A 24,740-nucleotide genomic window follows, 5' to 3' on the forward strand; every position below is an offset into this window, starting at 1 on the left:
AAAAAAAAAAAAAGAAAAAAAAAAAGGAAGAGAAAAGAGAACCAGCTGTGCTAATTCTTGTGCTTGTTTGATCATGTTCAGAGCCTCCTAGACTCTCATGGAAGGGAATGGTTTTGTTTCATGAGGGTGGTGCAGACTGAATGCACGTCCATGTGATTTTTGTATTTGTACATTAAACATTTCCCCAAGTTGTAATTCCTTCCCTCCTGCACTTGGAATAAGGCAACTTTACAAGAAGTCCTGCCTCCAAACAGCAAGCAAAGGAGGGCTGTTGGGGCAAGATAGGGCAAATGTAAATGTGTCTGAGCTAGCTACTCCACCCAGCCTCTCATCTTTATATGAAAAAAAAAAATGTTTCCAATAACCGAAACAGGCAAGGTCTGATCTGCACAGACGGTCTGCAGGCATCTGCCCAAGAAGCTGACGGTTGGCTGGTACATCCTCATCTGATTTATGTTGTGTGTGTGTTAAGCCTTAAATTGTTGAGTCTCTGGCTGGCTGCAGTGGTATTACTGGATGGTTGGTGTATGTTTTCAGCTCACAGAGCTGGCTCTGATACTGGGGTTGTTGGCACTGAATCAATTCCAATCTCACACCTGTCTGAGACAATGAGGGCCTTGTTGCACACATCTCCACCAAAGGCTGTCATACAACTTATTTTCACATTTGAAGAAGGAGAAAAAAAAATAAAGGGAGGGCTGAGGACATGCTGTCTCCTTACAGGACACGATCCCAGTGCTTTGAGGCAATCGTGCCCTTCTTTTCTTCAGGGGAAAATGTATTTACAAAACAAGGGCAGTGGAGTGTTTATGAAAAGTATTCCTTGGTCTTGCCAGTTAAATGTGACTAAGGCTTGGTCTCTGAGGACTCCGGCATGGGAGATGGTCACCTTGTTCTTCACAGACTCCCTAAGATGCTCCTCTCCAGCTGAGTCAGCGCTATTAATAGCTTCTTATCGGTTTGCCTAGCACCTGTGTCATTTAGCCAGTGCTTTGGGGACATCTCTTGAAATCTAAGAGGTTGTGCAAGGTGCTGGGCTTGGATGCCAGCATGGTCAAGAATCTCTACTTCCTGGCACTGAAGCGGCTCAGCCTGGGTGGAGGATCAGCCTGGCACAGGCACCATTAACTCCTGAAGTGAAGGCGGGAATCTGATTCTTGTCTTGGTGATCTCTCTTTGCTGTTACGGTCTCCCTACATCCACTCTTCCTCCTTGCTCAGATATCTCAGATCTGCATCCTCTAAAAACTCCATCACTGGTTATTTCTTTACCAAGTGTTGTTTCAAAACAGTCAGATTTCGTTTTTAGTTCTCTTCTGTGCAGGTAGTACTTCTGGCCCTTTGCTGGGGCCTTTTCCAGACCCTCTTGTGTCCTTCTTCCCACCAAGGGATGTAGGGGCTGTAGACCTGTCCCACACAGTTTCATCTTCCACTGAATCAGTTAATGTTGCTTTTTCACCATATCAGAGAGGATGCATTTGGCTGAGTATTTCATTCAAGCAGGAGTTTGTTCTCCTCCCAAGTGGCTTTCCAGGCTCTTCCCGCATACCCGTTTGCCCTTATAAGCAAAGGCTCGCTGAGCTTCCTCAGCTGGCAGATGTGCACCATGCAAGCTGTCAGTGACTGGCCCGTCCCTACTTGGGAGTGGTTGATTGTGTTTCTCCCGTGCTTGTCTCTCACATTTCTTTTCCCAAAAGCACCCTTAAGGAAGGAATTAGGAAGGGAAAAGGGCAAGACTTCTTATACCCTCTGAGTTTTGAAAGGTACAGAGACAGACCCAGAGACAGATCTCCAGCCAGGCCAAGCTGGTGTTGCTCTAGCTAGCAGACCAGCAGAGGATCTGCCCTCGCACCTTGTCGGGGTGGTCTTTGGCATAAAAATAAATGATTAACTGAGCAACGAGTGAATGTAAAGACAGATGATAAAATATACTTCTGTTGGTACTTGCAAGCCTTTGTTTCAGAATACAGAGCGAGGCCCTGCGGTGATGAAATGCAGACAGGAGTGTGATGTTATCTCACACCTATAAACCTCACTCTGAGTCCACTGGTGGCCACTATCCAGAACTGCTGAGTTCAGAAGCACTCCATTGCACTAAGTAGAAATGGCTCTTTCAGTCTTTAGTAAACAGAATTTTTGCCCAAGGGCTCTTATCCTTCAAACATTTGCCTAGGTAATTGTCTGTTTTTTGCCTTCTAGTGTCTCATCACCAGCTTATCTGTAAGTTTAGACCGACTGAATGAGTGTGTGGGGATGGGGGAAGAGCTGCTGGAGGATGGGAGAATAAACCATTTCATATTTAACTCACTGATAGGAGAAACTGATGCAAGAGCAGTAGGTGATCTTTTTAGGATCACATCAGGGAAAAAATGAGTAATACAGCATATTAATTTGAACAGATTAAAGATCTGCATGCATAAATGGAAGGGCTTTTTTTGTTGTTGTTTTGTTTTACTGGCAGTTCCAAAATGTCAACAACTGCAAAACAGCAACAGCCAATTTATAATTTCTCATTGAACTTAGAGGTATTGTTTCAGAATGTTGCCTTCCCTTCCAGTACTTGAAGGGGGCCTATAAATAGGAGGGGAAACGGCTGTTTACGAGGGTGGATAGTGATAGGATAAGGGAGAATGGTTTTAAACTGAGACAGGGGAGGTTTAGGTTAGATATTAGGAGGAAGTTTTTCACACAGAGGGTGGTGACACACTGGAACCTGAAGGAGGCTGTGGATGCCCCATCCCTGGAGGCATTCAAGGCCAGGCTGGATGTGGCTCTGGGCAGCCTGGTCTGCTGGTTGGCAACCCTGCACATAGCAGGGAGTTGAAACTGGATGATCATTGTGGTCCTTTTCAACCCAGGCCATTCTGTGATTCTTTATTATAACTACTCTGAAAATATATTTCAATTAGGGCAATTTTTGAAGGGTTTTTTTGTTTTGTTTTGTTTTTTTTCTTGACAAAGCCAGTGACTTATAACCTAACATAACTTCCTTTCTTTCCATCACATTGGATTTTTAGATTAAATGTACATGTCTTTGGTTTATCTTACTGGTGTTCTTTATGAAAGAAAACAATAGTTATTTCATATTTGGTTGCTTACACGTCAAGGTTATGTTTAGCTTTGAAACAGTTTCTGAAATGGCAAAAAGTTCTTTTTGCTTATAGTAATGACTACAGATCCTACACTCCATGCCACAGTTGTATAACACTGTTCAGCTCAGCACTTGCAATGGCCTTCAGCTGTGTTTAGCTCCATTTCTAGAAAGTTTTGGACATGTCACTGTTTCATAAGTTCATAACTGCCAACAGAGAGAACAATACTTTTATATGATATTTCTGAGCAGACAGGTTGGTCACATGGTGCAGTTTGACAGGAGGTTACAGCAAGCTTGATTCAAAAGCATTCAGTCCATTAAAGGTATAGTGATTAATTTTTAAGGTGTTTTATGCACAATGTGAAACAAAGCTCTTGTTTTTGTCATAAGTCATTCACTGCTTATTGCAAGAAGAAATCTTCTTCAGCCTGGCAACACAGCAGCTGTTTGTTCTAATACTGCAAATTACTTTTTTATTCCATACCGGGCCATTTTGCAACACTTGACATGTGTTGACACTTCTTTTCTGTACGGATCAGTTTTCCTTGAACGTCGTTCCTCCTTACCCCACCCACTGGTAGCACCACCTGCGCACAAACCCAGGGTTACGGTTGGTCTTTCGCAGACGTGGGTGCACACTGGCTGTGCTGGAGGAGGCAGGGAGCTTCTGGCTGGCAAGAGAAGCACCTTTGGCTTCACAGCTCAGGCTGCCTGTACCGTTTGCCTTTCAAGTTTAGATGAAGCTTGCTCTGAGATCAAGCAGTACAGCATTTAAATACGGCCCATAAAGCTCACACACAGGTTGAGCTAAACTGTGTGTATGCCCTGGGCGTTCCGACAGAGACTGTGGAGAGGGGCTGAACAAGGAGATGAGTCTTTACTTTCCTTCAAATCCTTCTGTAATGTGTGCTCCTCCAGCCTCCCAGCCTCACCGCAGGGCTAGGCCAGGCCAGCCAGTGCCACAGCTTGTGTAAGATTTGTGCCGGCCGCCGGTGCAGGACGATGCATTCCTCGGCTAAACAGGAAGTGCCAAGGGATTTCATACAGGAAGCAGAGCATTTCTTAAAAGGTATTTTAAATGCATTTCTGGACTGAATGCCCCCGACAATCCAGGGACTTGGGGCTTTCAGCACATACTTCTGGGCTTAACTCATTTTCCATTTCGGTTTTGCAGATCTCCTCAAAACCGGCTTGACAGTTCAGAGGAGCGGATCATTTAACAAAGTTTCCAAAAAGTCCGTTATGGTTTAGCACTTTAATGAGCAATAGTTTCTTAGTCACCTGCTTTAAAAAAAAAATCAATGCATTATTCTAAATCAAACTCGCTTTGCAAATATACATTCACATGAAGAAGACCTTAACTCGCCTTGTAAATCAAAGCTTCACTCTGGAGAGAATTTTCATACCATGGGGCTCAGTATCATTTTTCTCAAGGTGACCTCAGTTGTTGAAGTATGAAGGTTGTATTTGATATGTCACTTACTTTCTCTAAGTCAAAATAAATGAACCTGTGTCTTTAGATCATCAGAGATCTGCTTATGACCAAAAGTTGTTTTAATCCTGATTGGTGTTGGCTTTAAAAAGAATCCAAGCAGATTTCGTTTGCCATCCTGAATAAGAGTTTGGAGGGTGATACTCTGCTGCGTGTGTAGAATGCCCCTAGATGAATTCTACTTTATTAGTTTATAGGCTTTCTTCTGAGCACTTGGGATGAGATCATGAAAGTGTGAATGGCTGTTATCTTCAAAGGCCTCTTTTATACTGACAGAACTCCACCTTACCAACTTGTATTAATAATCTATTGTAATCCTAATTAGTTCACGTCAAGGTCAGTGTTTTGTGGTGGATAAAATGACTGTAAACTCCAGAGAGTAAGTTCTTTATTCTACTACTTTCATGTGGAAAAAGGGGAGGGAGCACTGCAAGTACAAAAGAAGAGATTGATGAGGACTTTTTGTTTATCTGTAGGCTAAATAAGTTTTAATACGGTGTAATTAGTCCACATAATCAGGAGCAACCTTTAAGATACCTGAGGCCATGCTACAGTCGTTCCTTTATCACTCCCACTTGACTGTAGAGACTTCTTCATTCAGTTCTGCTTCTTTATTGATGGCACTTGTTTTCCAGTGGGAATAATCTACTTTTCAGCCTGATATTTACTTGTCTTGAACAGTAGACAGAGAGCAAGGGAATGTTTTGCTGTATCACGAACTTATGACCATCTTTTTGAACACCCTGAGGCAGAGTCCATTGCCTCAGGATCCGGGCACCAGGGTATCAGCAGCCCGGACCAGCGGGGTCATGAAGGGCATTGACCTGGAGAGGAAGGTGCAAGTAATCCTGCAAATACTGACTCAGTGTGACTTCCAGGTCCTGGCCCAGGAGATACTGTGCCACTTCCTTTCACCTTGCTCCACCCGTGGAAGAGAAACTGTGGAGGTATTAACAGGGTGGGATTCATTTCACCTAGCCTGAAACATCCGTGTTTTGTATGTCTCCATCTGACACAGTTGTCTGGAATCTTTGAGTGGGGAGAGAAACAGCTGTTCCTTGTGTGTGATTCACCTGGCTTGGCTTGGATGTCTCATTTAGGTTGCAGTGGCTTGCACCCCACTAGCATCTCTTTTACCCTGTTGGCAACGAAGAGAGTCTAGACATGTAGCTCAGAGGTAGACAGCTACACCACAGATCACTCAAGTGGGAGGAATCCTCCCCCAGGACCCAGGGCAACGGGAGATAACATGACATGCTGTACACAATTAGCACCCTGCTTTTACATCTGGGCTTCCAGGGCATGACCCAGGGCAGACTGAAGGCAGCTCTTTCTCCTGGGAGCAGCAGAGGAGTGAGATGGGCTGATGGATCGGCTTCCCCTTGAGTACTGTACCCCACCCGAGCCCTGTTCTTCAGGTAGATTGCTTTCAGGATAACTAGGATAGCTAGAATAAAGTGGATACATCTCCCCCAAGCTGTTTTACAGGTTAACTTTCCCTGCTGGGGTGACATCAGGTAATTCACATGTGCTCTGACTCAGCCAAGTGCTCTGCTGAACTGCAGCCTTGCTTTTTGTGTGCATCACTTCTCCCTTTGCTAAAATGAAAGTTGTAATGCTACCCTTCCTCAGGAGGCAGTGTGAGGATCAAGTAATTAATTAGCTGGGAGATATTCACATACCAGAGTGGTTCAGAGAAAGCAAGGAGAAGAGGAGCAGCCAGGACCTGGAGCATCAGATTGGAGAAGGGAGCAGGCAGAAAGGATAGGACCAGGGGATCTCTGCTCTCAGATGGGGTTTGCCAAATGGACAGGTCAGGGATTCCCCTCCAGGCTCAGAGATTAGATTTCCTAGAATGTGGGTTTATTGAGAAAGACAAGGAAGCAATGGCCTTTCTAACAGTTCTGCTGGCTGAGTCCCTGAAGATGCCTTCCCAGCAGCTTTTTCCCTGGTGCCTCTGGAGCTCCAGGAACTTCAGTGACAAACAGCAAATAAATAAACAAGTGTATGTTGCCCAGAGAAGCTGTGGTTCCCCATTCTTGAAGGTGCTCCAGGCCAGGGTGGATGGGTCCCTGGGGAGCCTGAGCTGATGAGGGGCAGCCCTGCCCACGGCAAAGGTTGGTGGGTGGGCTCTGAGGCCCCTTCCAACCCAAGCCCTTCTGTGATTCTCTGATCATTTGATTCTGCGAGCACGCACAGATGTACAGATGTGTACATCCATGCATTGTCACCCTATGTGCCATCCCTCTTCCTACAGCCCTCTGCATGGCATGACCTCCAGTGCTGGGCACACTGGGAGGAAGGACAATGTTTGCTCACTACCAACACACGCATGTGTGATATCTGTCCCTGATTTCCTCGCCTTTTCACTTTGTGCTTTACTCAGTGTACTTAGAGATAGGGGAGAGCACTGCAGCGGCACTGAGTCTGGCTGCCTGTCTGTAACAGAGGAGCCAACAGAGTGGAAGGTCAGGGCTGAATTGTTTTATTTCATTCCTTGTAGATGCAGGAGGGAGGGAAGAGGAGGATGGGTAGGGGGGAATGGAGTCTTCCTGTTGAACAAATAGCTGCAGCTCTGCGGGGTGACTCATACCTCACGAGACAAAGAACAATGCATCCTTAATTTGCAAAACTCAGCTTTCCAACTTCTGGGTGTCACTGGTACTGAGAGACTTTGCAGTTTGCCCATAATGCCATCGTGTTCTTCAAAGCAGCAGTGACGCCAGCCCAGAAGGAGTGTGCTTACTCAGTAGGAGAGATGGTTTATATTTCATCTGAGCAGCTTATGTACTAACCTGCTAGGACAACACATAATGCTGATTGTGAAATCAGGGTTTTCACAGTTCGGCATTTGGAGCTGCCTGTACTTCCTGATTCTGGCACCAAATTAGCTGTGAGCACAGGGTTGTTTTTTAGGAGCCCCCTCCTCATAACCACTTACTATGGGTAAACTGCTACCTGCTGTTTCTTTGCTGTGCATTGTGCATGTGCAGTTTTGTATGTAGGCAGTTCATTAGGGGCGCTTTAAACCTGAAGCGATACACATTTCTCCTTCTATCCCCAAAATATACACAACTAGAACAGGTACCCTTTGTAGCATTTCCAGGCATCTTAAGATTATTAGAGCTCTTAATTTCTTGATGTGGACACAAAGAGAGTGAAGGAAATTCAAATAAATTGTGGGGAAGCATGATTAGTTTTTCTCCCTTCCCTGCCACTCATTTCCAAAGAAAAGCTAGCAAAAGCCTCATTGATATATTTCTGCTCTGTCACCACATTCAGCACTGATACACTCAGAAATACCGATTTGCACCATTTTCTTCCTCGAGACCCTTTCTGGCACAGTATCGGAAAGGAGTGAGCTAACTTGCTAACAAGGGACACAGAGCAGTGGGAGGTAGCTCGTCCATAGAAATGGAATGAGAAGGGAGTGAAGAGCAGAAGTGGTGTTCTGCACCCCAGTGCCTGCTCACACTGCTCTGTGTCTGTAGGTTTTCATGGCCTTCTGTAGTCAGTCTTTCTCAGGGCTCGGCACCTTTCTATATGGCCGTGCTATACCTGGAGTGCTGTACATTGGGGAGTGCTGTATCATCACCAACAGGGCAGCTAGAACCAACAGCAACAGCAGGTTGGGAAATGTTTCTCCTCAAGATTCATATTTTTCTCTTACAGTTTGATGCCTGAGTGTGGGAAAATTCTCCCACCCAGCTATCCCACAGCAGATGTTTTGCTTCCAGAACTTCTCTGATCTTCGTCGTATTCCACGAAACCACAGTAATATTGAACTAAAATGAAAGCAAACATAGGTAGGAGATCTCTGCCAAAGATCTGTCCTTCGGTGAGGGGGATCCCAGGTGGGGATTTGGGTGGAAATTTTTCTCCCCACCATAACTTAGAAATTTCCAGGCACACAACATATCTGTCACTGTCGTTCTTGACCAAAATAAGTTCTGCCACCCATCAGCAAGCCGAACTTTTCAAGGCGCAAAGGGGAGCGAGTGCTCATCTCCTATGTATTTCCAGTGGGAATTAGAAGGTTTAAAAAACTTTCCCTCTGGGCAAACCAGAGCTCGCACCCACCTGAGTGCACACTGCTGTGTGACAGCGGTTTCCTCAGCCTGGCGTGTGGAGGGAAACCACCCTGCGGGCTGCAGTCACTGCCGGTGGAATTTTACAGTTTGCTCTGTAATTTTCCAGCTCCTCATGTTCCAGCGCTGAGAGGTATGAGAATACCAGCCTTGTGCGGAGGCCACGGCTGCCTCTGCTGCTGCCAGGGATGAACTTGTCCTTTGGAAAGTCCCCCTTCTTTGTGCTCCTGACTAATTCCTTCAGCTGCCGGCAGATGACACGCCTTTTCATGGTGCTGCGTTCGGCTGAGGATTTGCTGGCACTAGAGCGAGGGAGGGCAACTGAATCATTTCAGAAGCCCTCCTTTAGAGGGGCCTGGTTGAACTCGAGCAGAACCATGTGCTGCTCAAACCATCACCTGCAGCCTCTGGGGCCAGGGATGACAGAGAGAAAGACACAGAAAGTAGAGGCAGAGAGGTGTCGACAGGAAATATATTCTGGGAAGGGGGTGAAGGATGAACAGCAGCTTTTAGACATCCTTCTCCTGAACACAAAGTATTCCTGTGCTCACAGTCCCTTTCCCCTGTTAAGCAAGATGCCTCTCCGAGTGAACAAGTCCAGTCAAGATGATTCCTGCCTTGTACTTGAAAGGAAAGTCACACTATAAAAGCTGTTTCCCTTTGGAAAGATGAGCAAATCAGAGCAGGGAGGGAGGGTGGATGAGTCCCAGACTCAGAAAAGCCTTTCAAGGCAGTTCAGGATCCCGCTCTTCCCTTGTCTGCCTCAGAGTTGACACCAGGAAACTAATCCCAGCTTTCATTCACCCCATCCCTTCTGCCAGTTGGTGCCTTTAAAGTGCTCACCAGGATGGCGGAGGAACTGCAGAACTCAATGCTATGCGACTTTGGGCTTTGTTGCATATGACTGACAGCAATTTTTGCAACTTGAGAAAAAAGCCTGGCAACAGCAGCAGCCGTTTTGCAATGCGTTTTCATCGCTCTGTGCCGAGAATGACAGGATCCTCACTGCTCTGGCTGGTGGCTTGTCACCACCCAGCACCTGGAGTGACTTCTTCAACTCCAGGCAGTGGCTTTGTAAAGGGTGGTCTGTCCAGTCAGCTTTGCTTCTAGATGACAGGTGCCCTCTGCAAGAGAGGGCAGTGAGTGTGGCACTGCAGCCTGGCAGCCAGGGCAATTAGCCTGCGGGGCCTGGCTGACTCAAGGCGTACCTGCTGCCTCGCACCCGCCAGCTCCATCCTCCTGACTCACATCCTGCTGCTCCTCCGCAGCTCCCAGCAATGTGCTGCATCACCCCAAGCTTTGGCCACGCAGCAACCAGTTGGGAGCTGACAGCTGTGTCCCAGCTGTAGTGGTGCACGGAGAGCTGCCTGCTCTGCTGTGGGAGTGAGGGCACGTTGGGAGGTGCATGGGATCCAGCCCAGTGCATAACCTTTTTGGCTCACAGTGGGACCTGTTACCTGGTTTGAATTGCAAGCTTAAAGTATTACTTTACGAATAGTATGTCTCGCTGATCTTCCTGTAGGTGTCCCTGTTCATTGCAGGGGAGTTGGGCTAGATGACATGTAGGGGTCCCTTCCAACTCAGATGATTCTAGGAATCTATGAACATGCAGTGTTTTAGGCAGCCTATTATGAACTTATATTTGTTATACAGAAAGAATGAGGTGACAGGAACAAACATTTTGCTACTGTCTGAAGCAATGTCCTGAGCTGGCAGTACCAATCAGAGCAGTCCTAATAGGACTGATTGATGCCTCCCGGGTGCCTGACAGCAGCAGGGTGCTCTCCGGGAGAGTGAAAGTGCATGGCTTGACTTTATAAAGCACACACAAACAGCACCGCAGGACACTGAAGGAGGGGAAGTGACTTTTTACAGTCTGATAGTGATAGGACAAGGGGGAATGGCTTTAAACTCAAAGAGGGGAGAATTGAGTTAGATGTTAGGGAAAGTTTTCACTGAGAGGGCGGTGAGGCGCTGGCACAGCTGCCCAGAGGAGCTGTGGTACCCCATCCCCGGAGGTGCCCAAGGCCAGGTTGGATGGGGCCCTGGGCAGCCTGAGCTGGTGGAGGGGTGAGGGGTTGGGGCTGGGTGGGCTGTGAGGTCCCTCCCAGCTCAAACCCCTCTGTGATTCTGTGATTCTGTGACTTCCTTAAGGCCCAGCGACCCGGCGTCAAGACCAGGGCTGTCCCCGAAGTCACCCCCTGGGCGCCGTGGGCCACACGGGGCTGGGGCCGGGCTGCGGGGCTGTACGGGGCTCTCTGTGCGGGCTCAGTGCCGGGCTCAGTGCCGGGCTCTGTGCGGCTCCGCACCGCCATCTGCTGTCCGGGTCCTGCCCAGGCTGTGCTGCCTTTCTCCCCCGTCGTAGAGCGCCGGGACCGCCAGCAGCATCCCGAGAGGAGGAAAGTGGCCTTATCCCGAGTCTCACACCGGAGCTCTCGTTTCGTTCGGCTATTAAGCGTTATGCAACGTTTGTACAGTTTAATTACAAGTTTTTAAAAAGAGCCGAGCACAACCTTTTCGTGGCAATAAAACATGACGAGGCATGAAAGATGGTTCCATACTTTCTGCTTAATAGCTTGTTAGGCATGAGGCTGGAGGCTGAAGAGCTAGTGACTAGGCAGCAAGGTGTGAATTATTACACCATAATTCTCGCCCTGGAGTGCTTTATTGCAATTAATAACTGTTTTCATGTTTTTAAATACATTTTCTCACACCATAAAAAGCAGAAATGGAAAGTACTCGCTAATGGGAGAAATACCGGGAGAACTGGGCACAGTTCACCGACCGGAGCAACCTCTTTGGTTTCGTGCTATTCTGATCTGCTTTAAAATGATTTTGAAGTTCTAAGACAGTGTGGGCCAGCAGCTCTGTTGCTTCCCTTTGTTGAAGGAGCTCTCCCTGCAAATGATTCAGAGGAGGGAAGCGACTGCCCTCTCTTTTCAGCGTATCTTCACCTGAATAACCTCAGTCACACAAATCCACACATTCAGTTCCTTGTAGTAGTCTGCCCACTTCTGAGAAGTATATCTGTATTTGGAAAGTAGAAAACAGAAGGGAGCACTAAACTAAGGAAGGACTCATTGTCTTCTTTTTTCTTTTTTCTTTTTTTGGGGCGAGGGATGGGGGGGGGGGGGAGTAGCCCAGTTCTGTGGCAAATTCAAACCCGTTCCAATTCAATTTAGGGTGAACCAAAAACTGAAGAAAAGCAGATATCCCCCCAAAAATACAGCACTCACTGAGACCCCTAATCCAGATCCTGCTAAACCTGTTGGGAGTGCAGCCCTTGCCCCTACTGAGAGCTGAATCTGCCTCTCAGTGCTGAAATGCTGCCATAAAGATGCTACTGCCTGGAGCATCTCCCTTATGAGGAGAGACTGAGTGGCCTGGGGCTGCTCGGCCTGGAGGAGAGAAGACTGAGAGGGGATCTCATCACTGTAAACATCTAATATGAAGGAGTCAAATGTATGGGGCCAGACTCTTCTCAGTGGAGCTCAGCAACAATCAGCAAGGGCTAATGGGCAAAAACTGGAATACAGGAAGTTTCATCTGAACATGAGAAGGAACTTCTTTGAGAATGACAGAGCACTGGAACAGGATGCCCAGAGAGATGGTGGAGTCTCCTTATCTGGAGATACTCAAGACCTGCTTTCCTGTGTGACCTGCTGTAGGGAACCCACTTTAGCAGGGAATTGGACCCAGTGCTCTCCAGACGTCCCTTCCAACCCCTACAATTCTATGATTCTGCAATACCTTTCTCCACTTGTTATTAAACAGTCCTGAGAGTGATGCTTGGGGTCAGTCAATATAATCTGCTTTAATGTGTGTGTAACATAATACACTGTATTAACGTTGCTGAATAGATTGCAGCTTAATCAACCTGATGTCAAAAAGCTGATCTTTAGCATCTAGTAGCAAATACTGGGACTGGGAATACAGGTAACAAGATGTAGAATTGATCGGTAGAACTTTCTTTTACGAAAGACTTAATGAGATTGTGAGATTAATGATGGGGGTTCTCTGGCTGGCTGTCATTGCTACAAACACCCCAGGGATTGGTAATGATAGCAAATGGAGGAGGTAGGTCGGGTGCCCTGGTAGTCTCTCTCTGGATGTTAGTAGATGTGTTTGGTCCTTTACTCAATTTCTAGTCTGGACACAACACAAGGCTAATTGTAGTACCACAGAATGAGAAGAGATTGTATTTTGTTCTGTCCACACTTAGTAAGTCTGTGACAAGATCTTGCCTCCCTTTCTGCCACTAGAGCTCTGCTGTGGCTTTTCATGCATCTTCTTATACTGTTAGGGTGCTTATTGCACCAGGGGCTATGTTATGAAGCAGGAGTCATGCTGAGCAAGGTACAGGACAGACCCATAGGCCTGTCCTGAAGAGCAGCAATGGAAGAGACAAAGGAAAAATGAAGGGTAGAGCTGCCCTGCCAATTAATGGAAGCTGTAACAGAAGGGAGCAGGCAGCGTGTCCTCCCCCAGGCTGAGAAACAAGGGTGGGTGGCAGCGACTTCTCCCCTCTTCCCTTCAGTGCTGGGAGCTGAGGACCTGTGAGCTAGTGATAAAACATTTCCAGTCAAAGGCACTCAGCTGCCAAACAAACAAGAACAAATACTGGGGATACAGCCAACTTGGGATGTGCTCCACAACTCCTCACTTGAAAACAGCTTCCCCGCCACCACGAAGCAGGGAAAACAGGAGCAGTGCGGAGTGCTCTCCCTCCTGACAAGGCAGGAAAACAGAGAGGCCATGGCCTCAGTGGAAACCTCCTTCTGCAATGACAGCACTGGGCAAAGCCCTTGGAGAGAGGTGAGGGAGAGCAGTCTTGGCTCCCACAAGGCCTCAGGCAGGGACTGCCTCTGCGGAACCTCCACACTGGGCTGGGTGTGTCCTCCAGCACATGTATTGTGGCTCCAGCACTCAGCAGAGCTCCTGAGTGGAAATCAGTGGGACTGGCACCAAAGTAAGGGAGTCACAGAACCACAGAACCATTAAGGTTGGCAAAGACCTCTAAGATCACCCAGTCCAACCGTCAGCCCACCCCCAGCACACCCACTGCCCACGTCCCTCAGTGCCACATCCACACGGCTCTTCAACACCTCCAGGGACGGTGACTGCACCACCTCCCTGGGCAGCCTGTGCCACTGCATCATCGCTCTGAGAAATGTTTCCTAATATTCAACCACATTTAATTAACCCCGTTTTAGAAGTAAAATACTTGGGGTCAGGCCATTACAAAGTTCACTGCTCCGAAGCTTTGTGGTATGTATCCTAACGCTACCCCTAGAGACTGAATTCCCCCGTCTCTTTCCCTGTTGTCTTTAATAAGCAATGGCCATATATTAACAACGAGGTGATGTTACAGTTCAGAACGTAGCAGGCTTTGTGCCTGTGCCCTTTTGTTTGTTGCTACTAAAATCCATTTATTCCAATTGGATGTTGCTTTTAAAACAACGTGAGTCAACTGAATATTTTTAAGGAAGTCTGCCTGAAAAAAATTAAATATTAATAATATCTGTTTTTTAATGATTTGAAAAATCTTTAGTAACCTTATTTTATTCTGCAACTGCCTTTGCTAGCTATTTTTGAAAGGCTCCGAGTTTTGTATAAATCCTCCTTGCTAAACGGGTGAAACAAACAAAATGTAAAACTCATCTCCATAAAGCACAACAGAATAATAATTTCCAGATGGGCTTTCTGATGGAAGATCAAAGTCCTTCATCTCAGACTTGGGAAATTTCCCTTCCACGCTGGTATCAGTTTTATCTGAATGCAGTCTGTCCCAACATTGGATTCTTTCAAAGAGACAATTAGCTAGATGGAGCTGCGGGAGACTGCGCTTAGTGCTGAAGAATATGGAAAAAGATTTTGCTAAAAAAAGCAAAAAATGTTGTGGGTAGGCAAGGGAAGGATGAATCTTTCTCACTTTGAGTTGTGCAATAACTAGACATTTCTATACACTCGAAAATGCCAGTTTCAAATGCAAATATTAAATAAGCAAAAGAGGACTGTTTCTACATTGGTGCAACTGGCTTGGGCAAGCTCCCAGCTATGCATCTTTGATTTCAAACATCTCGAGGCTAGAAAATAATAGCTTAGTGGTTTTCCATATTTAAGTAAATGTTTTACGCATCTATGCAGTTTCAGATTTTTCTTCCAAGAACCAGAAGTTTCTCCTGAAAGCCTGTACACACTGGGCATCTGCATTTTCAGCTTAGCAGTTCCAGAGTTTGCGTAGGGGTTCCTATTTCTGAAGTTCAGCCACTGCTAATAGGTGCACCCATACCTCTGAGTTTTTTCTGTTTGTTATACATAATAAGTACCAAAAAAAGATGTACAAAATAGCTCTTCATTTAATCCAGGCTGAGATTTTCAAAAGGTGGAGGAAGTCAAATTCCCCCAGTCCCATTCCTCCAATTAAGAATCTGCCTTCTGGAGATGAGCTTCACTCCCTCTCTCTTTCTCTCCCACACTGGCACATTTCCATCTTGTTTTGCTCTCTCTACTTAGAAGCTTTCACAGAAGCACTCCCAGTACAGTATTTTTGTCTTCATGGTGCCATGCAGGACGTGTCTTTCTGGCAAAAAGGGCTGTGACTGCACAGCCTGAAATACTAATGGAGCTCAGTAATGAGCAGGCTTTTCACCCGGCAAAGCCTTTTCCCTGACTGCTTTTCCCAACGACATGAAACAGTAGAAAGCTTTGCAAGAAAAAAATCAACCAGTTAAAACTCACAGATGTACAACTAGTATCTGAGGAAGCAATTCATCTGCAGGTCTCTTGGCAAAGGGGATTATGGAACCAAAAAGTAATCGCGTTGCCATTTAAATTTCTACACCCACCACATGGTTTGGTTCATATCTTAAATATTGCAAAGTTTTATCATTCAGATCAACCTATAGGTCTCTTTCTCATTGCAGACACAAGGCAAGTGCAGCCGTCCCCACCATGGTCCTACGACCAATCCTACCAGTATCTGGGCTCCATCGCGACTCCCTCGGTGCATCCTGCCACACCGATATCACCTGGCAGGGCCAGCGGCATGACGTCCCTCACTGCAGAGCTTTCCAGCCGCCTCTCAGGTGAGACTCTGCAAATTGTTAGTGCTGGGATGCCCATACAGCGATCACTGTGTCCTTGGGTGCTGCTGCAGCTTTTCCCTACTGCTGGTGAAGCATATTCTGAGCCTTTTGCGGAGAGCCATCTCAGCTAGTTGACTGGGATTTTTGCAAAGAGTGAGGAAATAAGGTTTGGGTCCCAACATAATGTTCTCAAAAGAGAAAGAAACAGAAGAAAGTGGCTACTTTGTAGATGTCTGGAACTATAAAAATAGTTGAGATAGCTGGGGAACTGTCATATCTGCCAAGAAATGAATGCCACATATACTTTGGTTCTGTTTCCTTCCTTCTCTCAAAATTCAGACCAGAGTACATGGTCTGAATGCATTATGGGTGGAAATGCTGCGTGCAGGATGGTGTTTTTTGACATGTTAAGTGTTGCACTGTACTGTCTTGTTACATCTTTCTGAAATATTACTGCAGGGCTTTACAAGCCAGCATAAAAATACAGCTTGAAAGTGAAAGCTACCCCCCTGGTTTGTACCGTGCTCAGCTGACCGTCTGCTGACTCTAACCCCACATATTGAACCAATATGTGTGTGTTCAATAGCAGAAAATTTCCTAAAATGAATGAGAGACGTATAATCCAACCTTGCACATGGCTTTTCCAGAAAGTATATTCTTTGGCCATACATATTGCTCTCATTTGAATAATCAGAGTAAACTATTTCATTAAGGATTTTACTTTAAAAAATCATGTTTCTTGTCTAAACAAACAGCAGGTTGGAGGGCTTTTAGACTTGGTGCCTCAAAAGACAAAGGGTATCACACATACTTGAAACACCTTGACATTAACTTCTGTTCTGCTTTTTGCCAAACTAGGCAGAAGAAGCCCTCCTCTGAGTGATGTGTCTAGGCAGTTTTAAGAAGTTTGATTTCTTTCTCAGGAATGAGGTGTGGAAGCACCATTTAATATCTGGCAGGTTGTCAGATGTCACCTTTGGCCTTAACCACCCTCAAGCTCTTATCACTCCACACAATGGTCCGTCTTACCGTGTTAAATCTAAAGGTGTTGGGGCTTGGGGGAAGGAAATGTGTTCAAGGGTCCCACTGGTATTCCAGAAGTCAAAAAGACAGAAGACAAACTGAAAAAGGAAGCATACTACATGCGTCAGAGCTTTTCTAAGAAATTCATATAAATTCATCAAAGAATGCTGGCTGTGCAGTTGACGAGCTTTCAGTGCTTGGCGCTGGAGTGTGTCTGCTCTAGCTTTAAAATTGGCCAGAGCCAAGAGCTTTGTTTTCTCTCTGCTTCTTCTCATGAGTATTTCCTTCAGCATATGGTTCCTCTTCTGCAGACTCCACACCTTGTCTGATGGAAGAAGTTGTCTTCTGGAAACATTTTTTCTTAATTATGATTGCAGTAATTTTAATCACGCATAGTTGCTAGCTCTAGGGACTGACACCTTCCATTAATCTGAGTCATGATGAAGATCCTTTCTAGAGAGGCCATTATCTGCTCTGCTTGTTTAATCTGTGCACGTCAGAGAAGGAGATGGTGGGACTGGACATCTTTTCACCTGTGTCAGACAAAACAGAGCATAATTTGGCCATCCCATAAAAAGCTCACTTAGGATGAGAAAGATTTCTAGTACAATTGAAAGAGGGAAAAAAAAGCCCAACTCCCAAATGTAGCTTTCTGCTTTCAAAAGGCATTGCTGTTGTTATCCCTCTTTATATGCTTACTAGAGCCAAGATTTTTGGAAATTAGTAACAACTATGTAGACAGTATATGAAGACCTACATATAAGGACCTCACATGAACCTGATTTTTTTCTGACTTTGGTAGTTTAAAGAGACAGTGTAGAACTGTGTTGCGAAATGCTAACAGCTGGGCTAAGCCTGTGTGTGTAGAGCTCACCTGTGTATTTTGAAAGGACAGTGAGTGCACCAAGGAGCTTCCCGTTTGAGTCAGCAAATAAAACTGGGAGCAAGGAGAGACTACGCAGAAGCTGAACAATTTGTATTTAGGTCCTATCAGTGTCTGTGGTGAGTCTTGATTCTAAGCAAGAAGGCTGAGATCTGTATCCATGTTCCCCACCCATCTGCTGAGGATGAGGGCACTCTGGAAATGTAAATTGCATGTGCTGTAAGGTCTCCGTGAGCAAGCACGTACACCTACAAAACATGGTGAGAGCTTGGCACTCCTCTTTAATTGCTGCTTTACTGCAGTAAATCCAAAACATCCAGACCTGCTAGCACTGTGTGTTAGAGATGGGGTGCGGGATAGCTCAGTTCTTTCCGTGGCAACACTGCTTTAGTTTATTGTGAAACAGAATTCTGATGTTGATGATTGCCTTGCAGAGGTGAATTTCTGCTCTGCCAGTTTGACAGTCTCTGCTTTCCTTTCATGCAATCCAGGTGCTTCTGACTTGACGGCATTCAGTGACCCCAGAGTGGGGATTGACCGCTCCTTCTCTGCGCTCCCTTCCATTTCTGATCCTCGGATGCACTACCCGGGAGCGTTCACCTACACGCCAACACCCGTCAGTTCGGGGATAGGGATCGGTATGTCTGCTATGTCCACGGCCACCAGATACCACACTTACCTCCCACCTCCATATCCTGGTTCCTCTCAGGCCCAAGGCAGCCCATTCCAGACCAGCTCACCTTCGTACCACCTCTACTACGGAACCTCTGCTGGGTCCTATCAGTTCTCCATGATCTCAGGAGGAGACCGGTCCCCCCCGCGCATCCACCCCCCTTGCACCAATGCTTCCACAGGATCGACACTCCTCAACCCCAACCTTCCCAACCAAAGCGATGTGGTTGAGGCAGAAGGGAGCCACAGCAACTCCCCAACCAACATGGGTACCACGGCAAGGCTAGAGGAAGCGGTTTGGAGGCCATACTGAATGCATTTTAAGTAGTCGTAGGCCAGGACTAACGTGCTTTCGATTTACCGATGTCCGTAGGTATCCCATAAACACCTGTCTTGCTTATGGGCCCTGCCATATTCATACATCACTTCCAGAAGCAAACTCTCCAGAAGTCAGCGGTCCCAGGAGCAGTGGGGTGCATTGGGCCAGCTGCATGTCTGGAGAAGTGATGCCATGCCAGCAAGGTACCCCCCAGGGGGCTGAGCTTCTGGAAAGGAGGACATTCAGGTTGGTGGCCTGTAGGTAGTGAGGGTGAGTAGGAAGATATCCAGGCTGTTTCCAGGCTTGTGGCTTTCAAACATGCCCAGGTTTGAAGGTCTCCACAGTCCTAAAGAGAGTTTCAGTTCACTTCTGTTTTTAAGACTTAAGACCTAACAGAAATTTAACGAGTTTACTGCATCTTATGGACGTATTAACTATAAGGAAGTATAGGAAGATTCCCAGAGGGAAACTGTGAACGCTTCTGTTTTAGCAATGCTGTGAATGAGAGGTTTTATATGTTGGACTTCAGTTTTTCCTTTCCTTTTTTTTTAAAAACCACGTTGTGTATTCCAAAGAATATGGAATTTTTATTGCTTGTTTTTTTGTTTTTTTTGGTTTGGGTTTTTTTTTTTAAGGATGCAACTCATCCTGCTTTGCATCTAATTTGTTTAATTTCTCTTGGCACCTTATAAATCGCAAAAAAAAAAAAGAGATTTTACTTTTTGTTGTTGTTTTAATCACGCTTGCTTCTTTCTTGCTTTGTCAACTGAAAGAATCAGCCCCTTTTTCAATGAGTTAATTTAACTTTTTTTCTCTTGGACTTTTTTTTTAATACAACGGCTACAGCCTTTGGGTCATTTTCAACTACTGTACTACTTTGATGATATTTATGCTTGATATTTAGACTTTTCTTATTTGTTGTTACTATTATTATTTAAGTACGCCTATATTAAAGAGATCAGCAATTGCCTTTTTTTGGTAGCAGCCAAAGTCAAATTTGTCACATTGAAAAAGGCTGGAATAACGATGGGTAAAGTGACCTCCTATTTACCTAGAAATATTGTTTACAATTATCTCCCTTTCATTTTACTCAGCTAGGTGAGTCCAGAGCCTCAGAGCTGTTTAGATGCCCCACTCCCACTGAAACAATTGAGGCATCAGAGTCCCAGTGAAGGCACTGTGCCTTTCCCCCCAATGGAGTCATCTCTCCACAGCCCTTCCTCATTTTTCCTTCGTCACCAGTGGTGATGCTCAGGATCAGTACTCAGGAGGTACTTATATCGTAAGGCAGTCTTTTGTATTCCCTCAACTATGTTAGTTCCCATACAGCCCTGTTCTGTGCTGAGCTTCCCTTGGCTTCTTGGTAGAGGCTTTATAGTCTTTCAAATCAAAACCCAACATACAGTTAGCATGGCAGGAATGAAGTGAAGAAGAATCTGATATAATCAATGTGAGACTTGCTCCCAGCTCAGTGGAGCCAAGATTTCTGTGCAGTAGTAGAGCCATGTTCAAGTATACTGGAAAAGAGATCAATTCGTGCATCACAAAATAGCTCAGACTGAACAAAGTCAAGTTCATCTGGAAAGCAGGCCAGCAAAGAAGGGGCCTTAATGGTTCTTCCATCACCATATATTAGGGAAGAGGAAGGAGATTTAAAACCCATGCACAAGCTATTTGGTCCTGTAGCAAATATGCATGGCTTGTAGTAGGAGCATGTTAATACAGAGTCGTCATCATTGCCCATCGTTACAGCACAAACATATCAGATGTCACTGTAAAGTTTATGGCACTATTTTATTTGAGGGTTTGGTCTGAACGCAGCTGTTGTACTACTCATTAATTACAGACTGCTGATGTTGACAAGTGTGCGTTCCAAATGATCTGATTATTATTTAATGTACGTCTTAAATGAGTGAAACAATTGCAGGTCAACTCAGAGAGTATTTGAAAGCAGGACTTCAGATCAGTGTTTGATGTTTAAAAAAAAATAAAAAAATGAAAAGGATTCAAATTAAAAAGATCCTTGGCTGCAGGCAGCAGAACAGCTGGACTTATTTAAAACCATTTGTTTTTCAAGATTTCTTTTTTTTTTATATATGATTTTGCTTCTTTGTTTGAGTCAGATGCAGTAGCACTTTGGTATTGAAAAGTTACAAATTGAAGAACTTGCATTGTCAACAAGGTCATTTTTGTGCAGAAAATAGGGGGTGTTTCAAGAGATCTCAGCAAAAGTTCAAAATGGTTCTGCTAAAATATATACATGGCCTCGTGCTTTTATTTAGTGTAATATAATTTATCATTTTCTAGAGTTTGCTCTGATCAAAAAAGGCAGAAAGCATCAAAACCAATATCAGAACAATTAAAAATGCATTTTGGAAGTATGGAGACCTTGCTGAACATGGAAATACAGAGACCCTACCCTTACATAGTTGGAATCTCACCTCATCAGTAGCCTAAAAAAAAAGTCCTTCCTCACTAAACAGTAGCTCTGTTGCAGAATCCATTTTACACATTCTCTCGCACTCTCCGTGCAGTTCAAATCCCCACTGACCACAGCTTTCCTGTCTGCCTTGTGACTGGACCACCCAAGTGCATAGTACTGCGAGTGGGAACCCAAAGGTGAGGGTGAGGAACCGCAGAGGAGCCGCACAGGGCACAGCTGCTGGTGGTTGGGTTACTCCAGCCCAGCGGCAGAGGTGAGGCTGCTGTGGTAAGGATTCTCTCACATCAGTCTCTCCCCACATCCACGACTGCTGTCTGCTGAAGCCTTTGCCTGTTTTAGCCCATAGTGTTGTACTATCCCCTTCTGAAACTAAATTGTCAGGGAGGGGAAGGTGAGCCCAGTCTGCCGGCCCAGTGGTCAGGCCTAACATTTAACGTTTCTTACGGCTACACGTCTCCTTTCTTTACACCTGCCCTGAAGTGGAAGTTTAATTTTACACTCCCTGGTGTGAACGGTTTGAGAAAGTGCGGAACTGGTCACAGCACTAACCCCATTTCTGAAACAAAACCAGAACGTGGGGTTTCCCACCTCCTCACACACCATCACTGCCAGCAACTCTTGAGTCGAACCTCTCTGTGCACATCAAACACAGAACAATGCAGTGCTCCCTTACAGAGGAACATCTAAGTTTATTATCCCGTGCAATTAGTCTGTTTAATCACCGTGAGCTACAGTGTATTCACACAAGTGCTTATGAGACACCACAGTTCACTCAAATCTCTATTTTTGTAGCCATCTCCTGCCCTGCTCAGGACAGCAAAGCTCTCTGAGGCTGTAAAAACACTCCTGTGTCATTTCCCTCGTATCTAAACAGCACTTGGCAGGCAAAAGGAGGACAGCTAGGTAAAACACTTCCCCCATTCACATGCCTCCAAATTATAGTGTATAAGTATATATTTTATATGTAATATATATATATATATTTATATAGTTTTATCATCCCAGTTGCTGAATGGAATAGCACTGTTGTGGTTCCCTTTGCAAGTCTCTGTCAGCAGAGTGCCTTAGGCTCCTTCCCCTACCGACGTGCAGTAGTTGATGGCAGTCTCTACTATCAGCTTGTGTGTTCCTCTCACAAGACACAGCTTGTTGTCCAGAGGCAGCCTCGTCAAGCAGTTCCAAAGTAAACACAGGGCCGACCGCCTGTTTGCATTAAGACCCCTTACTTTGCTCTCAGCATTTCTGCTCACTTCCAGAGTTCCCATTTGGTTCCCAGAGCAAAGTGAAGGAGCTTTAGTGCAAGAGGAGGCAGACGCAGGGAGCGTCGTTGCTACTAAGGATTTTATTTGCAGAATTATGCCAAATAAACTTCTGGAAAGGAGAAAAACGGTTTCCTCCAAATGGCCCACAGTCTTTGTCAGAGTGTTCCGAATTGCCTGCACTCTTGAAACATTCATTACTGCTTTCTGGATGACCTTCTCCATTAATGTATTTGAAGATTCAGGATAAGTGGATCATTTTCAATTTGGGCAAAACACTTTCTTGTTTTCCTGCATTGTAACATTCTTGTGTTTTATTTTTGTTAACATTGCTTGGTCAGTACTGATCACTTGGCATTTTTCTCCTTGTCCTAAGAGGATTGCATCAACAGAGTTACTTGTATTTATGTATGTAAATAGAGTTCAAAAGCTTCACAGCAAAATATTTAGTGCTTGTAATTACTCCGTCTTTTTTTTTCTTCTCATTTTTCTGTGTTTTTAATGAACTTACTTTTGTTTGCTTACATACTCTAGTGAGACTTATTTCTTTCCAAATTAGTTATTTTAGGCTTCGAGATTAACTACATTTTATTCACTTTTGTAAACAGTTATAGCATGGTCTCTATTCAACACTCTTCACTTTTTTTTTACTTTTTTTTTTTTTGTGGTAGGGGAGAAATGAATGTGCAAAAATCTGTGGGTTATTTGTGGTATCCTGGGTGTGACAGTTACACACTTTTCTTTCAAACACAAACTCAACTTTCAGTCTGAGGGGGTGGCATGGCAAGTCAGAGGGGAGGGCACAGTGGGAGACGCGCTCCTATCAGGACAGCATCAAAGTGTGTTCGTTCGGCATTTACTGGATCTGTTTACAAACCAGATGCTGCAGCATACTGGAACAGTCACATTTTCCTTTGACGCTGTCATGCTGAACATTTCCAGAAGGGGAAACTACCAGGTTCTGGAAGTTTGCTTTTTTGGTTTTTGATCACAGGGGATTTTTCTTCCGGGGGTGGGAAGGGGGGCTGCTGTTTTTTGGAACCAGATAGGAAAAGAGAATAGAGTAGATTTTTCCCCCACTACAGAAAGTCTCTAGATACCACGTCAGAGTAGACTCTTGCTGTACATACAGATGGCTGTGTCCAGCTCCACGGGAAAACTCATTACAACTAGCACGCAGAGCAGCTGGACTGCTGCGTTAGTTCTAATGAAGACTTTCTTTCTTTCTTTGTACCACAGTTTCCTCTGTAAATTCAATATCATAATTAGTGTGAATGACAAATAAAACGTTTGACAAGTATGCACATTGGCCTGGTGCGTTCTTTCATCAGGGAGAAACCGACTGTCACAGGAAAAGTAGCCATCGGAGAAGGATACTGAGAGTGTATCACTCACAACATCAAAAATACATCTCTGTGGGTTTTTTTAAATCTATTTATTGCTTTTTTAATATTAAATTGACGTTCTTCTGATGCAGAATGACCTGTCTTGCTATCCAGTAGGACCATCAAAACAAGACTCAGATGAGACTTTGCATGTACAGAGGCTTGGTAATTGAATTGTATCTCCAACGTCTTGATTAAATTCTTGAATGGTCCAAAATCTCCTATATCTGTTTTTTTCTTCCTTCATTTTATGCTTCTTGGGCTGGATCCTTTTTGATATTGATGAGTTGAATCTCATTTTAGGAGCACCAAAACAGACAGTTTGAAGTCATGCTACTTTTGAGAACACTGTTGGTTTTTTTCTCTCTCTTTAAATAAATAATGGAACAGTAGTGTTAATGAAACATTAATAAGGGAGAAATCAAGCTTTCAAATAGAGAAAAAGAAGAGTCAATAATGAAAGTTCAATCTGAAAGCCCCTGTATCTACACATAAAATCTTCTAGTATTAGCCTGACAGAGTACATTGCATCATATTGAAGAAGTTTTCAGTAGTCTACTTCTATACAATAATATATGAATGCAAAGATTACCTTTCATTTGTTTCTCTCAGTGAAAAACAAGCTGCAAACGTATATTTTTTCTAACAGGTATATTTTTTCTAACATCTCGTCAGGTAGCATTCCATCTCCTAAATGATAAGTCATATTATCATTTTAAAATTGGGATCAAGGGACTACGAGAAAAGTTACTGAATTCCAAGCACTTAACTTTCTAACCTCTTTCTAACCTCTTTAGGCTGAGCTAGCACACGCCTCTGACAAGGTTACTGCTCAATTTGAGCACATGACATTTCTTTCTGGCACAATCCCACATTATCCTAACAGTGTTGCATTTACATTTTTGCAAGGGTCTACCACAAAGATTTTTCTCCTTAGCCCCTGAAACCGAAGAGCATTTCTTCAGAGGTGGATGGTCAAGCAGAGCACAGATTTA

General features: G+C 44.9%; 1 protein-coding gene across 1 annotated transcript; it reads left to right on the forward strand.

The window, feature by feature from the left end:
• The first annotated feature begins 12,679 nt into the window (after window positions 1-12,679).
• RUNX1 (RUNX family transcription factor 1) lies at window positions 12,680-19,051 on the forward strand. The gene is made up of 3 exons (XM_019611993.2): window positions 12,680-12,750; window positions 15,373-15,761; window positions 18,159-19,051. Exons 1-3 carry the CDS (start codon window positions 12,680-12,682, stop codon window positions 18,650-18,652), a joined length of 954 nt encoding a protein of 317 aa, XP_019467538.2. The 3' UTR covers window positions 18,653-19,051.
• The last annotated feature ends 5,689 nt before the right edge of the window (window positions 19,052-24,740 follow it).

This window comes from Meleagris gallopavo, chromosome 1 (assembly GCF_000146605.3).
Source record: "Meleagris gallopavo isolate NT-WF06-2002-E0010 breed Aviagen turkey brand Nicholas breeding stock chromosome 1, Turkey_5.1, whole genome shotgun sequence".
Classification (NCBI taxonomy): Eukaryota; Metazoa; Chordata; class Aves; order Galliformes; family Phasianidae; genus Meleagris; species Meleagris gallopavo.